Source organism: Dermacentor andersoni, chromosome 2 (genome assembly GCF_023375885.2).
Source record: "Dermacentor andersoni chromosome 2, qqDerAnde1_hic_scaffold, whole genome shotgun sequence".
In the NCBI taxonomy this organism is placed as follows: domain Eukaryota; kingdom Metazoa; phylum Arthropoda; class Arachnida; order Ixodida; family Ixodidae; genus Dermacentor; species Dermacentor andersoni.
Genome location: NC_092815.1, coordinates 185,978,649 through 185,994,679, shown reverse-complemented (window position 1 = coordinate 185,994,679; position 16,031 = coordinate 185,978,649). Strand labels below are relative to the sequence as shown.

The following is a 16,031-nucleotide window of genomic DNA, read 5'->3' as shown; positions in this document are numbered from 1 at the left end:
AATATGCTGTATACAAAAAATTCATCGACGATTACGACACTTCATAATGCGATATAATGGCTGGCGCGGACAATCTTTATCGTGTGCCACATTTCAAGCGGAGCGAAGTGTGGCGCGACTGCCTCGATAATCCTGAGATCGCGAGATGCAGCGTGTGGGTGAGGCGTGGGCGCGATTCGCAGCAGCCGCCGGAGGCCGACCTCCGCTGATGTAGTGCTTTGGTGAATGGACGACGTCTGCTACTCTGGCGCCACTTCGTAGCCATCGTGGGCACATAGTCCGTCTTGTGCTGCACTTTTTATTCTCACGCTTTTCAAGTACCCTCCTCTGTCGCATTCCGCCTCATGGTTCCGCTGCATCCTCCTCCTCCGCTTTCCTCTTCGTGCTCTCTTCGCTATCGCCGTCTTTCATATTCTGCTACGCTCCGCGTTCGCTGTCATCCTTCACTGTGCTCGTTCACTCGGTTACAATGTACGACGCCGACGCTCGCTGCAGGAACAGGCGCCTAAGGGCTGAGCTCTAAAAACAGTGTTCACGTAGGAATAGAAGGTCACTGACGTCAAGGCGGTAAATGAGGCTAGTTGGTCTGCCAGGCCGGAATCCTTAGTAGGGCTAAAATGACAAGGACAGAGAACAGCACTAGGACTTATCATGTCTGACCATCTTTGTCTTCTTAGCGCTAATTAGGATTTCTGTATGCAAGTGAGATGCAAACTTCAGGAGTGGGAATTTCTGCAAAGTGCCAAGTGTACGTCATGAACAAAACACATTAATTAATACAGCGCTGCACAAGAACATCGCGTAAAAACTGTATTAGCTGGAATAAATTTATTGCAGATCGTAATAAATTATTGCATTTGTATACCGTTTGGTGGACTGTGATTCGTTTTAGCTGATAAGTTCAAATGCCGTGCTAAATCAAAATGAAGATAGGGGCATTAGCGACACGACATTGGGTTGTTTTATGCCTTTTGGTTCCTTTTGTGCTGATATTGTGCAGTATTTTATGCTTATTGCATAAACTATAATACATTTCCTAGGTGAGTTCACACTCTCAGCATCCTGTTTTATAGAAGGCCATAGCGCTCCTGCCGAATCAAGTCTTGGGGCCGAAGAGTGTCCACAGACGAGTGACCTGCAACGACAAAATAAGAAGTGAGGGCGCGTCATTAAACACTCATTGCTGTTGCAGATCATGACCAGCAGGTTGCCATTATCCCTCCAGAGAAAAGTGTATAACAACTGTGTCTTACCAGCACGCACCTACGGGGCAGAAACCTGGAGGCTTATGAAAAGGGTTCTACTGAAATTGAGGACGACGCAACGAGCTATGGAAAGAAGAATGGTGGGTGTAACGTTAAGGGATAAGAAGATAGCAGATTGGGTGAGGGAACAAACGCGAGTTAGTGACATCTTAATTGAAATAAAGAAGAAGAAATGCGCATGGGCAGGGCATGTCATGAGGAGGGAAGATAACCGATGGTTATTAAGGGTTACGGAATGGATTCCAAGACAAGGGAAGCGTAGCAAGGGGCGGCAGAAAGTCAGGTGGACGGATGAGATTAAGAAGTTTGCAGAGACAACATGGCCACAATTAGCACATGACCGGGGTAGTTGGAGAAGTATGGGAGAGGCCTTTGCCCTGCAGTTGGCGTAGCCAGGCTGATTCCAGGCCAGCCTCGGTTATCGAAGGCTTAACAAGATTACCCGAAAGGATGTATACCCGTTGCCACGTATTGACGACGCACTTGACTGTTTGCAAGGAGCTGAGTTTTTTTCCTCCTTAGATCTCCACTCTGGCTACTGGCAGGTGCCCATGGCTGACGCTGACTCTTCTGAAACCGCGTTTGTAACACCAGACGGCATGTATGAATTCACTGTAATGCCGTTCGGTCTGTGCAATGCGCCCGCCACCTTTGAACGCATGATGGACGGCATCCTACGCGGCCTGAAGTGGCATACTCGTCTCTGCTGCCTCGACGACGTTGTCGTCTTTTCCCGTGATTTTCCGACCCATCTTCGGGATTTACATCAACTTTTGACCTGACTCCGGAATGCTGGTCTCCAGCTTAACTTAAGAAAGTGCCGATTTTCAGCTCGAAAACTGCCTATATTAGGCCACGTTGTCTCCAAAGAAGGCATTCATCCTGATCCTGCTAAACTTCGCGCCGTATCCGAATTTCCGAAGCCCGTTAACTTGAAAGCACTGCGCAGCTTCATTGGCCTATGCTCCTATTTTCGACGTTTCGTTCGCAATTTCGCTACTGTGATCGCACCACTAAACCAACTTCTCCAAGGCGACAATGAACTTTCTGCTTGGTCGGAAGCCTCTGATGATGCCTTTACGTCTCTTCGTCTCCTACTCACGTCTCCGCCAATCTTGCGCCATTTTGATCCAATTTTGAGCCAAGCGGTACGCTCATGTTTTTATAGATACCACGTGAATTTTCACGACAGTGTTACAAAAATCGCTTTCGGGAACAGTCTTACGCCATATGTAGAGAGTCGAGATGGGCATCAATCGAAAGCCGAGTCTCCGGACTACATACGCTGCACTGGGTATTACGATAGACGGGATAGTTTTATTACAGTCATCGTTCTTGCCTCAAAAATCGAGCACAAGTTTTCGTCGTTTCCATAGGCTTCCATTGCTAAAAGTTTAACCGCTGTGGGAACAAAATTCTTATGTGCCATAGAGTGATCACTGCACTTGGCTCGCGTGGATTGTCTTCCAGAGCACGTTTGTAACCTGCCTTTTTCAATAATCGTCCTGCAGCTTTTGTTATTCGCGAAAAACCCTCTCGTTCCATTGAAAACGCGCTAGCTTCGTGCCGGGCCTGCTTGGGGCGCTAGTTGGTACGTGTCCGGAAAAGCTGGATATGGTGGTAGCGCTGTATTATTTTCATCATGCCTAAATCCTCTATAAACGTTCCCAACTAACCAGAACTTACTTGTTGTTCACGTCGACGGTGTCCATTCGACGGCCTTAATTGATATTGGAGCCCAGGTGCCCATAATGAGTGCTAACCTCCGTGGTCGACTAAAAAAGGTTCTTACGCCTGCTACTACAAAAGGCGTACAACTGTTCCCGTCACTTGAATGTGTACTGCCCGTACTGTGTAATGTGTACTGGAATGTGTAAGCATCACTGGCCGCCACGTACCACTTGTTTTTACAGTGCCGGGGCCCTATAACGTAAAGCTATTCCAATATGTTTCTATCCCAATCTCCTGACGTCAAATTTGTGTAACCACCGACGCAAGCACCGGGCGGTCACCCGCAGGGTTGTCTGAACAGACCAATCAAACGCTCTCCTCGTTCATAGGCGGTCTCTTTTGTTTGCATGAAAAACGAATAACATTGCCTACACTGAGCGGCTTGTCGTATCTAATTGGCTGACAAAAGGCGAGGAGAACGCTCAAGTGGAGAGGGATTCACTAGGGCAGAGCCAGTGCACTGAAAATCGATAACCGGATGAAGATGGTGGTGCCGGCGTCTGCGATTGGTCGGCTTTCCCTTACTTAGCTTGTGGTGGCTGGTCGAAAATCACGGCGGCATGCAACGGAAGCTTAAGAATGACGCTAAACCTGACCCTCAGCAAAGAAGAGTTGGCAGAATGAGGTGGTAAACGTGCCGAAAGAGCTCGAAGACGTTACACGGCCACGCAAGAAGTTTTATTATACGCAAATACACCCATGCTCTCCGGCAGGTGCGAGCAGCCAGCGTCTCAGCGATAGGCGGCAGCCATCTTTTATTCCTTTCGGAACGGGGCAGCTTGCGGCTATTCCGAAGGAAATTCAGTTTTGTTCCGCATATAATTGCATCTTTACCGCGTACACGTCACTTTGACAGGGTGAGTTTGTGCGGTTTTGTGATGTCGTGTGACAGGCAGATGAAGTGGGTGCAGCCCGAAAACATTTTACCAATAGCCGAGGGCGAATGGCGAAAAGGGATCGAATCAGAAATAACTGTTTTTTCTTTTTTCTGTCAAATCATGCATAATCAGTGTGTACACATCATATGAGATGGGGAGGTATCGCGGTTTTCGTGACGTCGCGTGACAGACAGGTGAAGTGGGCGTGGTCGAAGAAAGTTTTTGACCAATCGTGGAGGGCTGATAGCAGAAATGGAATAGAAAAGTTTGGAATAGTTTTACGTTATAGAGCCCCTGATCAATTGCCCCCACGATCTTATCGTTTAACTAGACTTTCTTAGGGCGCATCCCGCGCTGATAGACTATCCTGCTGGTACCCTTTTACCGCGAACTTCTTATCCCACATGCTCGTGCCCAACTCTTGAACAACATTAGTACGATCGCGTTCGTCGGGCTGCCGTGCAAAGCGTTGACCTTCGGCGATTTGCGATAATCTTTTCCCGTGCCCGATGGTGATTACGTCGTCACACCCGTTCCTGATGCGCATTTGATGCGCAATATCTCTATACCGCAGTGCATCGGAACTGTCGCCAATAACCGGGCATGCCTTCCCGTCGTCAATTTTGTCTTGAGGTCTGTGTCCTCTTCGTCCAATGTTACTTCAGCAGTCCCATGATTCCTGCAGACCTATTGCCTGAACAAGCTGCAGCTCTACGCCTACTTTTGGTTTTCTACCGCGACATCTTTGGTCAGACTTCACTTGTTCAGGATCACATAAATACTGGTGACGCTAGCGCCATTCATCGTCAGCCATATCGAGTTTCTGTACCAGAGCGTAAGGTTATATTCAAGATGAAGTGAAGAAGATGCTTGCCAAATCCATTGTTCGACTCTCGCTGAGGCCTTTGGCATCGCCCGTTGTGCCTGTTAACAAGGAAGATGGCACTTGACGTTTTTGCGTAGATTATCGCTATCGCAACCGACTTACCAAAAAGGACGTCTGTCCCTTGCCTCGAATAGACGACGCCCTGCATCGTCCGCATGTTGCCAATTACATTTAATCAATAGATCATCGGTTTGGGTATTGGCATATTTCTGTGCATAAAAGGGCCCATGAGGAGACTGCATTCGTTCCCCCTGGTGGCCTATATCAATTCAAAGTTATGCCATTCGGTCTATGTAACGCCCTGGCAAGATTCTAAGGTACGATGGACTCTGCTTCAAGGGTTCAAATGGTCACACCCCTTCGCTACCTAGACGATGTTTTTGTATATTCGCCGACTTTTGAGACACACCTTGAGCGCTTTTCAGGTATTCTACACGTGTTTCGGAAGGCTAGACTAACTGAATTCATCAAGGCGTCACTTCGGTCGCTGGTAGATAAAAGTGCTGGGCCAGCTCGTCGACGCTTCTGGTATATAACCACACCCGGATAAACGCCGTGCTGTCACGTCATTTCCTGTACACCAGCCTGTCAAAAACGTCCGGAAGTTCGTAGGACTATGCTGCTACTTCTCATGGTTCGTGAAAGATTTCGCAGCAATTGCCCGACCATTGACTGATATTCTGAAGAAGGATGTGCCATTTACTCGGGGTGCAGCTGAAGCTGCCGCTTCTGCAAACATCACCACGATTCTCACCACGCCACCTATCTGGCCCACATTGACCCGTCCTTTTTTACAGAGCTTCGTACCGACGACAATGGTCACGCCATCGGAGCCATCTTAGCCCAACGCCAACGGGGCCAAGCTCGTTCAATCGCCTACTCTATATCCGCCTCTTCGCAGCAGCGGAGCGCAACTATTCGACTACAGTGCGCGCATGCGTGCTTCTCGGCTGGGCGGTTTTTTTCCACCGTATTTTCCACCCGTATTTGTAAGACACGCACTTGTTGGTAACCCCGGACCACCACGCGCTCTGTTGGCTTTCGGCAGCTAAGAATCCTACATGTAGGCTTCGTCGCTGTGCTCTGCGGCTACAAGATTTTTCCTATATAGTAGTGTACAAGTCGGGCCGCCTACATGATGATGCAGACTGTTTATCACGCTATCCAGTGGACGAACCAGCCGCCATCACTGGCACCGACACCGACGCTTGCGTTTTATCCCTTTCTCAACTGCTCCATGTCACCGACCAGCGACGCCGTGATACCACCTTGCACGCCTTCACTGATCACTTGGAATCTTTGCCTTCCGATTCATCCCTTCACTTCTTTGTCCTCCGGGACTGTGTCTGAAAATGCGTTGCGGCTTGTGAGAAATGCCAGCGCCGAAAAACACCATCGACGCTCCCTACCGGTTGCCTTGAACCGCTCGACGTCTCGTCGGAGCCGTTCTTTCGCGTTGGTTTGAATTTATTTGGCGCTTTCCCTCTATCAACATCGGGCAGCAAGTGGGTCCCTGTGGCGACAGATTAGGCCGCGCGTTACGCAATCATCTGAGCGCTTTCAACAAACTGCGGTACAGATGTCGCTGATTTTCTCTTACGCAGTTCAAAGCCTGCTGCTCACTGACCATGGCCGGTAATTCATTTCAAAAGTCATCGCCAACATCCAGCAGTCCTGCTCAACCAGGCACAACCTGACTACATCTTACTATCCGCAAACTAATGGTCTCATGGAGCGTCTGAATTGAATTCTCAGAGACATGCTTGCAAATATGTCTCGTCTGACCATACTGATTGGGACCTTGCTCCACCATGTCACATTTGCACGTAATTCGTCGCGCCACGACACTGCCGGTTATTTCCCGTTTCATCTGTTGTTCAGCCGAGAACCAACATTGCCACTGCACACAACCCTTCCATCCGCCATAGCAGCGGCCAGCAAATATGCACTCGCCGCCATCACCAGGGCAGCGCAAAAACGCGAAATAACTGCCGCTCCGCTCCAGACTTCCCAAGAGAACCAACGAAGTTTTTACGATCGACAACGGAGAGACGTGCACTTTTCGCTTGGATCGCTTTTACTGCACGACCCGTCGTGTTGGGCTGCCAGAAAAATGTATCGGTACACAGGCCCATACCGAGTGCTGCGTGCCCTGACTCCAGTTACATATGAAATCGCTCCAGTCGATGCCAGTACCTCATCTGCCTTGCATGGCACTGATATTGCGCATGTCTCATGTTTCAAACCCTATTACTCTCTTGTCAACACCGATATTTAGATGCACCGGTACGATGCTTCTTCCGCCTGAGATAATGCTAAATGCATATTGCGCGTTTCTTTTCCACAATGCGCGCGGGCGCCCCGACGAAGACGAACTGCTCCTTACTTTTGAGCCGTCGGCTGAACAGGCCAGCACTGTAGTTGTTTTTGTAAATAAATATTTTAAATAGTCTTCAGTGTTTAATCCATGGTTCGCATAAGAATGTTTTTCTGAGCCGTTCTCTTGTTTCGAAAGCGCATTCACCTAATTCTTTCTATAACATCTGGTAGAATTGACAGACGCTGCTGATAATGGCTGCGCACCTGACAACGCGTCCTAGTAAAGAAGGGCTTGCGCTTTCAACATTAGTTCAGCTATCGAAGGCCTCTGCTCGCCTGTCTGATACTCCGTATCAAGGAAGTGGCAGTGGGCACACAACTTCATGTTACACTGCGGACGGGCACTTCAAGGAGAAAGTTGCAGCATTTTGGGAAAAGTCTATTGTAGACTATACACTGGAAAGGGCGTTGAATGTAGATTGCGCTTCGTGTGTGTCAAGCAGAACAGCTAAAATCTGCTGGAAGTAATAACGACTGTAGTAAAGCGCTACCCTTCGGTGCATGCGCGCCTTGTGTTTCATTGCCTAGACACACAAGCCGATCGCGTTGTCGCCACTCTGCGATGAACTCTGCTGCTCAACCCGCTCTTCCTCTGTTAAACGGGTGTATCTAAAAAGATAAATGCTACTGTACTCAAACGTGTGATCAATACAGAAGCACTTTGCGAAGAATAAAGTCATGGCGATATACAAAAAGCGCATAATGAGGAGTTCTTGTGATCAGTTCACATGACACACCTACCGCACCATAACGCAAGTTTAATGCATCCAACGTGTGTGGCAGTGCTGTCGAAAAAGTTCGTGTACAGTTGCAGTCAATCTTGGGCAAGAAATGTGGATTTGTTTTCTGCTTAAAGAAAGTATCGGAGGTTCTTGCAAGCGTTTACCCTAGTACATCAGAGGGCGTTAAGCTGTCAAGTATGCGGAAGTTAAGAAAGCGCTCCATTCGCCGCTGTCGGTGTTTTACGCTCGTTTACAGCCTACGAGCTCATTCTGAATGACAAAAGGTGCTCTCTTGAATTGCAAAACATTCAAACAATAATTGTGTGTTACTGATATGTAAAGTTATACAAAGAATTTTAAGCAACACGCGTCTTTCCTTATTGGAAAATTGACTTAGTTCGATTCGTTAGGCGTGCATTCGAGTTTTCTCATTGACTGCTTGTTAGCTTTCATTGCCTATATTGGGTTTTCCGATTTGTTACACTTGACGCACTATTGTAATGTTTTGTACTGTAAATATACAGTATAATACCCGCTCATTGTGTCAGAACAATTGCGTTAAGTGTGTTGGATGCAGTATGTGGACTGAAAAAAAAAGTGGCCTCTCGCGTGCTTAGCAAATCGATGTAATAATTATGGGGTTTTACGTGCCAAAACCACTTTCTGATTATGAGGCACGCCGTAGTGGAGGACTCCGGAAATTTCGACCACCTGGGGTTCTTTAACGTGCACCTAAATCTAAGTACACGGGTGTTTTCACATTTCGCCCCCATCGAAATGCGGCCGCCGTGGCCGGGATTCGATCCCGCGACCTCGTGCTCAGCAGCCTAACACCATAACCACTGAGCAACCGCGGCGGGTTCAAATCGATGTAAAGCGACGGCAAGCGCAATATGATTGCTACCTTTCAGATTCACAACTGAAAGCTTCGAAGTTTTCTTACCATGAAAATGAGCTACTCACATTCAATACATACATCAGGTCGCGGTTTGCGAACGATTTACAGTGCCTATTTAGGCCAACAATGTGCCTAAAGTGAGGTACCACATGTCTTGAGTCTAAAATTTGGTATCTGCTTCGGAGTTATGAATATATCTATGCGTGCCAGGAAAAACAGTAATCAGACTTCTTGGGTTCCTTAGGCACGGAACTATATTGCTGCGACAACAGTTGCTGTATCACCTGCCACCAGCTATACCGACAACCATAAACAATAATGGCCAGTGTCAGGATTGGGAGCTCAATCCCATCGCTCGAGATCCGTTGCCAAGATTGGAGTCCGGCATGAATTCGAAGGTAGCTGGCCCATGCCGCCGTCCAACTTAAACACGCTGAGGACGTTGATGAAGGGAAGAACTGCTTCTCATTGAGAACGAGGAAAATGGGTTTATTTACGGAAATTAAATCAGTCTAACATGACTGCTTAAGAAAAAGAGTGTCAGTCCAACATGACTGCTCAAGAGAAAGTGTGTCAGTCCAACCTGACTGCACGAGAGAAGTGTGTCGAGCCTCCGCCCAACAGCCGTTTTTTAAACACTCGGTCCTCCGGCGATACAAAGCAGCGAATGTTCGTTTCGTCATCGCAAAACTAGCCGCCTCCCGCGACCGGTTTACGCACACACACACGCAAACACACAGGTGCGAAGGACTGGAGCCGACGACAGAGGGGAGTCGTTCCGCAGTATCGTTTACGCCTACACACACGCAAACACACAGGTGCGAAGGACTGGAGCCGACGACAGAGGGGAGTCGTTCCGGGAAGCTCGGAGACATTCTGGGTAGCTCGTTGTCCCGCCGCGGCTTGCTCATGCGTAGCAAAATCAGGTTCGCGCTGGGGACCTCAGGCACAATAGTTCGTCCGTCGAACCCGTTTCGTCACAACGGAGATGGGGCTCGTGGATGCAGGCGGTTTTCAGCACAAAGCCCGCTTCTTCGAACGCAGTCTAGCTGCAGCGACGGAGAGTGGGGGATGCGCGCCTTGTCCCCCAGTCGTAATTGGGTGGCAATTTTTCCTTGCAGCTCGCCATTCTTAACAGCGCCTCCATGGCCCGAAAAATCTCGACTGTCTAGCGCTGACAACCGCTAGGCAGGAAGAGAACGGCAGGTGGTCAGGGGGGGGGATTGATGTCTTGGCTCGCAGCGACCACTTGTGTATTGATGTCACCGCCCCAAAGCCTCCAACAAGGACAGGCAACTGCAAAATGAACCCCACAACACGGCTCTGCGCCGAGATGACGTGCATTGGCCCTCACTTTATACTCGCTAGGCTTCAAAAAAAAAAAAAAAACAACAGAAGTGCAGAAACAAAAAATGCTGCATTTCGCTATGCCAATTTCTGAAGCAAATTCCTGCTGACGAATTCAGCAATCATGGAGGGAATCCTGCTAAATGAGAGGGGATCTTCTTCGCTTAATAAAATTAGCACTAGTAACCCTAAAATTTAGGCGGGACCCTCAAACGCAGAATTCAAATTAGCCTGCTCAAACCATCCGCATTGCTATGCAACTTTCCCTTCTTATATCTAACGGAGAAGGTGTAGCCTTGGAGAGTGAGGCTCCATCGGAGCAAGCGGCCATTTTTGTGTGACATTTGATTGAGCCACGTCAGAGGACAGTGGTCGGTCTCGAAGATGAACTTCGCTCCGTACAAGTAACACGACAACTTCTGTGCGGCCCAAACTAAACAAGCACATTCCTTCTCTGAAGCGCTGTAGGCTTCCTCTCTTACATTTAGTTTACGGCTGGCATAGAGGATAGGATGCTCCTCGTTATCGTCGCCGACCTGACTAAGTACCACGCCCATACCTCTGTCACTTGCGTCGCATTGAACTATGAATTCCTTTGTGTAGTCTGGCGCGCGAAGCACAGGGCGAGAAACCAATAGCGTTTTCAAACTTTGGAAAGCGTTCTCTTTGTCCTTATCCCAGTGTACGTTACTCGGTGCTCCCTTTCGGAGGGCGTCTGTTAATGGACTTGCCATTTGCGAGTAATTCGGAATGTACCGTTGATAGTACCCCACAAGTCCCAAAAATGAACGAAGGTCCGTTTTCGTGCGCGGCTGAGAAAATCCTCCAATCGTAGCTATTTTCAGCTCCGCCGGCCGTCTCATGCCCTGACCGACAACATGGCCCAGATAAGTAACCTGCGAACAACCAAACCTACACTTTTTCGCTTTCATCGTCAAGCCGGCTTCCCTCAACCGTGAGAACACCTGTTTGAGGTGCAATACGTGTTGTTCCCAGCTGTCCGAAAAAATTGCCACATCATCAAGATAGGGCAAGGCGAACTCCTGCAAGTCTTTTAGGACAATATCCATTAACTTAGAGAAGCTAAACGGCGCGTTCTTCAGCCCGAAGCTGAGCGCGAGAGGGCGAAAAGTGCCTACAGGCGAGATGAATGCGGCATAGCGGCTGGCACTTTCTGAAAGGGGAACTTGCCAGTACCCCCGCACGAGATCTATAGTTGAAATGTATTTAGCAGCGCTAACTCTTTCAATTCGTTCCTCAATGTTGGGTATCGGGTACAGCTGATCCCTAGTGATGGCATTTAACTTCCTGTAGTCAACACACGGACGAGGGTCCTTGTTAGGGGTTTCTACCAGTATTAGCGGTGACGTGTAGTCACTCTCTGCGGGCTCAATAACTCCTAACTCTAGCATGCGCTGTATCTCTGCCTCCATAATCTCTCTCTGTCTTGGAGACACCCTGTAAGGCTTTGATCTTACTGGTTCGGTTGATGTCAGCTCAATTTCATGCGTTATCAGTTCGGTTCTACAAGGCCGATCGCTGAATCTGTCGAGATATTCCCCTAACACCTCTTTTAGCTCATCTAGCTGCTCGGGTCTTAGAGCGTGCGAGCTTACCGAGTGCTCGACTACTTCTTCTAGAGCGATTTCAGAGTTGGAGGTCGCCCTATACTCCTTAAACTTGGTACTAATGCCATCCGGCTCTTTGATGGTATAGCTAACGACTCCGCTCCGCTCTACATACGGCTTCATCAAATTACAGTGATATATCCTCACTTCCTTCCTGCGACCGGGCATTCTCAAAGCATAGTTAGTGTCTGAAAGTTTGTGCAACACTTTAACGGGCCCGTCCCAGTGAACTTCAAGCTTGTTCTTTCTTGAAGGTTTGAGGATCATTACCTGGTCTCCGGCGTTAAACGTACGAAGCCTCGCATTCTTGTCGTAATAGAATTTGGCGTTCTTTTGAGCTACTCCCATGTTCTTTCCGACTAGTTCTTGGGTTGCGCTTAGCCGTTCCAGTAAATTTAGCACGTATTCAACCACTGTTGGACTCTCACCTCTTTCCTCCCACATCTCTCTTAACATTCTCAGTGGAGAACGGAGTGTCCTCCCATACACTAGTTGTGCTGGTGAGAACCCTGTCGCTTCATGTGGAACCGTTCGCAAAGCAAACAAAGTTGCCGGCAGACAGTTCTCCGAGTCCTCCTTATGCTCGTAACAGAGCGCACGCAAAACTCGCTTAAGCACCGAATGCCACCTCTCTACACTGTTTGACTGAGGGTGATAGACAGAACTGTGTATTAACTTTACCCCGCACTTTTGCAAGAATGTGGAAGTCAGTGCGCTCGTGAATACTGACCCTTCATCTGCCTGCATTTCGGCTGGAAACCCAACTCGTGCAAACACTGTTAAAAGCGCGTCTACTACTTCGGTGGAACTGAGCTCTCTCAAAGGGATTGCTTCTGGAAACTTGGTAGCCGGACACAGCATGGTAAACAAGTACCTGTAGCCCGATTTTGTTTTTGGAAGAGGCCCTACCATGTCTATTACAAGTCGTCTGAAAGGCTCTGTTATTAAGGGCACTACCTTCAGTGGAGCTTTCCATGTCTCTCCTGGTTTACCCGAACGCTGGCAGGCGTCGCATGATCTTACAAAGTTTTCTACGTCTTTGAAACAGCCAGGCCAGTAGTATTCCATAAGCAATCTTTCCTTTGATTTGTTTATGCCTAGGTGGCCGGCCCACCCATTTCCATGACAGAGACTCAAAAGGTCCTCCCTATACTTAGTAGGTACGACTAACTGATCTAAAATCCTACCCTTTCGATCTCTGTAGTGCCGATACAACAAACCTCCTCTCTCATGTATCGTCGCGTTGCGCCTAGCAATGCCTTCTTTAGCTGTGTCATGTAATTTAGCTAAGCTCTCATCATTCTTTTGCTCAGCTGCCAGTGACTCTTTATCCACACGTAAGAGCTGATCAAAGTTCTTTGAGGCCGGTGATAATAACGACCCTGTCTCGCTTGTGAGTGCGTCAGCTTGCTCTTCCTGCAGGCTAGAACTTTGACACTCAAGTGCTACGCTCTCATTGAGCTGGTCAGCTGGCAGGCTCTCCTCAACTGTTCTTTTGTCCCTCGGGCCTAGCTCGGATTCGGGTATTGAAGTTATCCCTTTTTCTGCTTCCGCTGGAGGAGCTTGTGCATTTTCCACCGAAAGCGCCGCGATCTTACGGGCTTGGCCTCGGGTCAATGCTTGTACTATGCCCTCTCCCAGTTTGAGCCCTTTGTCACACAGTAACTGATTCGAACGATTCGAAAAGATGTAAGGATACTGCAGTGACAAAAATTTGGAAACTGCAGCCTCAGTCTCTAGCTCCCCGAATGGTCCATTGATTTTGACTTTGGCCATGGGCAGACACACGCTGTGTTCTTCTACAACCTGTTTTATCCATGCTACTTCTCCGGTGAAGTCATCTACCGTCACGTAAGACGGATGGACAATGTCCATCGTGGCGGCACTGTCTCTTAGCACTCGGCATGGTTTTCCATTAACTTGCAGGTCGTGAAGATATGGACTTAAAAGTTCCATATTCTCATCTTTTTCCTCCACGTAGGAGAAAACTACGCTAGACTTCTCGCAGTTTACAGCTATATGTCCCAGTTTGTGGCATTTGTAACAGCGCATTGGTATAAAAGATTCGAACTTTCTTTTCTGTGCTTTTTGTGCGGTTTCTCCGTTAAGTTTCTCCTCGCTCTTTTCTGCGGGCTTTTTCGCCATGTCTACGGGCTCCGATCGTCTAGTCTGCGCACCCTTTTTGAACGGAAATGGTTTCCGCGGTCTATTTCGACCGTCCCAGTTTCCCTCCTCGGCGTTCAACTTTCTACAGGTTGCGTACTCTTCGGCTAATTCAGCCGCCCTTTCCACAGTGTTTACATTACCTCTGTCTTGCACCCACAGTTTCACAGCTTGGGGGATGGTTTTGTAAAACTGTTCTAGACACATGCATTCAATGATCATGTCTTTGTTGTCGTACGCTTCCGCGCTTTTAAGCCACTCGACTAGGTTGGCCTTTAAGCTATATGCAAACTCCGGATATCCCTCGCTATCTTTCTTGCCTGTGCTCCTAAACCTTTGCCGAAAAGCTTCAGCTGAAAGGCGGTATTTCTTCAAGAGACAAGCCTTAACTTTTGCATAATCATATGCATCCTGTGCACTCAGTCTGGCGATTACTTCCGCCGCCTCGCACGGCAACATAGACAGCAACCGCTGTGGCCATGTATTCGGGCCGAAGTTCATCTTTTCGCAAGTCCTTTCAATATTGCTTAGGAACAAGCCTATGTCGCTCCCGACCTCAAATGGCTTTAATAGCCTGTCCATGCGGTACGATTCTGCTTCACTTGATCGTCCCAGAGCGCCTTCACTTCCTTGAGACAACTCCAAACGTTTGTTTTCAAGTTCAAGTTGCATTTTTCTTAACTCGCGTTCTTTTCTTTCTCTTTCCCGTTCTTCTCTTTCTTTTTCCCGTTCTTCTCTTTCTCTTTCCCGTTCTGCTCTTTCTCTTACCCGTTTCTCTCTCTTTTTGAGATGTTCCAATCCCATTTCAATATCTTCCTCACTGGCCTGTTCGGAAATGATATGCAATAATTCTGATCTTAGCATTTCCTCGCGTACATCTAGGCCCAGTTCCTCACCAACAATCAACAACTCGTCTCTCAGCAGTGTCCTTAACCCCATGACTGCTGCTTTACTGCCTTGATTCTGCTCTCTAAATCTAGCTAGGAAAACACAACCTAGCTAACACACAACAATCTAGCTTCCCTACAGTTCTAAACAGAACAACCACAAAATGAAGCCTAGAGAGTCAAAGCAAGAATCAAGCCCTCACCGCAGATACAGCACCATGTCGCAAAGTCCATCTCACCGCTGTCAGCCAGTTGTCAGGATTGGGGGCTCAATCCCATCGCTCGAGATCCGTTGCCAAGATTGGAGTCCGGCATGAATTCGAAGGTAGCTGGCCCATGCCGCCGTCCAACTTAAACACGCTGAGGACGTTGATGAAGGGAAGAACTGCTTCTCATTGAGAACGAGGAAAATGGGTTTATTTACGGAAATTAAATCAGTCTAACATGACTGCTTAAGAAAAAGAGTGTCAGTCCAACATGACTGCTCAAGAGAAAGTGTGTCAGTCCAACCTGACTGCACGAGAGAAGTGTGTCGAGCCTCCGCCCAACAGCCGTTTTTTAAAGACTCGGTCCTCCGGCGATACAAAGCAGCGAATGTTCGTTTCGTCATCGCAAAACTAGCCGCCTCCCGCGACCGGTTTACGCACACACACACGCAAACACACAGGTGCGAAGGACTGGAGCCGACGACAGAGGGGAGTCGTTCCGCAGTATCGTTTACGCCTACACACACGCATACACACAGGTGCGAAGGACTGGAGCCGACGACAGAGGGGAGTCGTTCCGGGAAGCTCGGAGACATTCTGGGTAGCTCGTTGTCCCGCCGCGGCTTGCTCATGCGTAGCAAAATCAGGTTCGCGCTGGGGACCTCGGGCACAATAGTTGGTCCGTCGAACCCGTTTCGTCACAATGGAGATGGGGCTCGTGGATGGAGGCGGTTTTCAGCACAAAGCCCGCTTCTTCGAACGCAGTCTAGCTGCAGCGACGGAGAGTGGGGGATGCGCGCCTTGTCCCCCAGTCGTAATAGGGTGGCAATTTTTTCTTGCAGCTCGCCATTCTTAACACCAGAAACTGCTTAGCGCACATGCTGAGCACGAGGTCGCAGGCTCGAATCCCGGCATCGGCGGCCGCATTTCGATGGGGGCGAAATGCGAAAACACCCGTGTGCTTAGATTTAGGTGCACGTTAAAGAACCCCAGGTGGTCGAAATTTCCGGAGTCCTCCACTACGGCGTTCCTCATAATCAG

At 48.6% G+C, this 16,031-nt stretch overlaps 1 protein-coding gene across 1 annotated transcript in view; it reads right to left on the bottom strand.

Annotated features, from left to right (window-relative positions):
• Positions 1-819: 819 nt before the first annotated feature.
• The window catches only part of LOC126540823 (uncharacterized), a 131,443-nt gene continuing 116,231 nt past the window's right edge, over positions 820-16,031 (bottom strand). Inside the window, exon 9 of the mRNA XM_055075970.2 lies at positions 820-1,135. Coding sequence (XP_054931945.2) covers positions 1,068-1,135 — 68 coding nt within the window. The 3' untranslated portion in view covers positions 820-1,067. The remainder of the gene's footprint in view (positions 1,136-16,031) is intronic.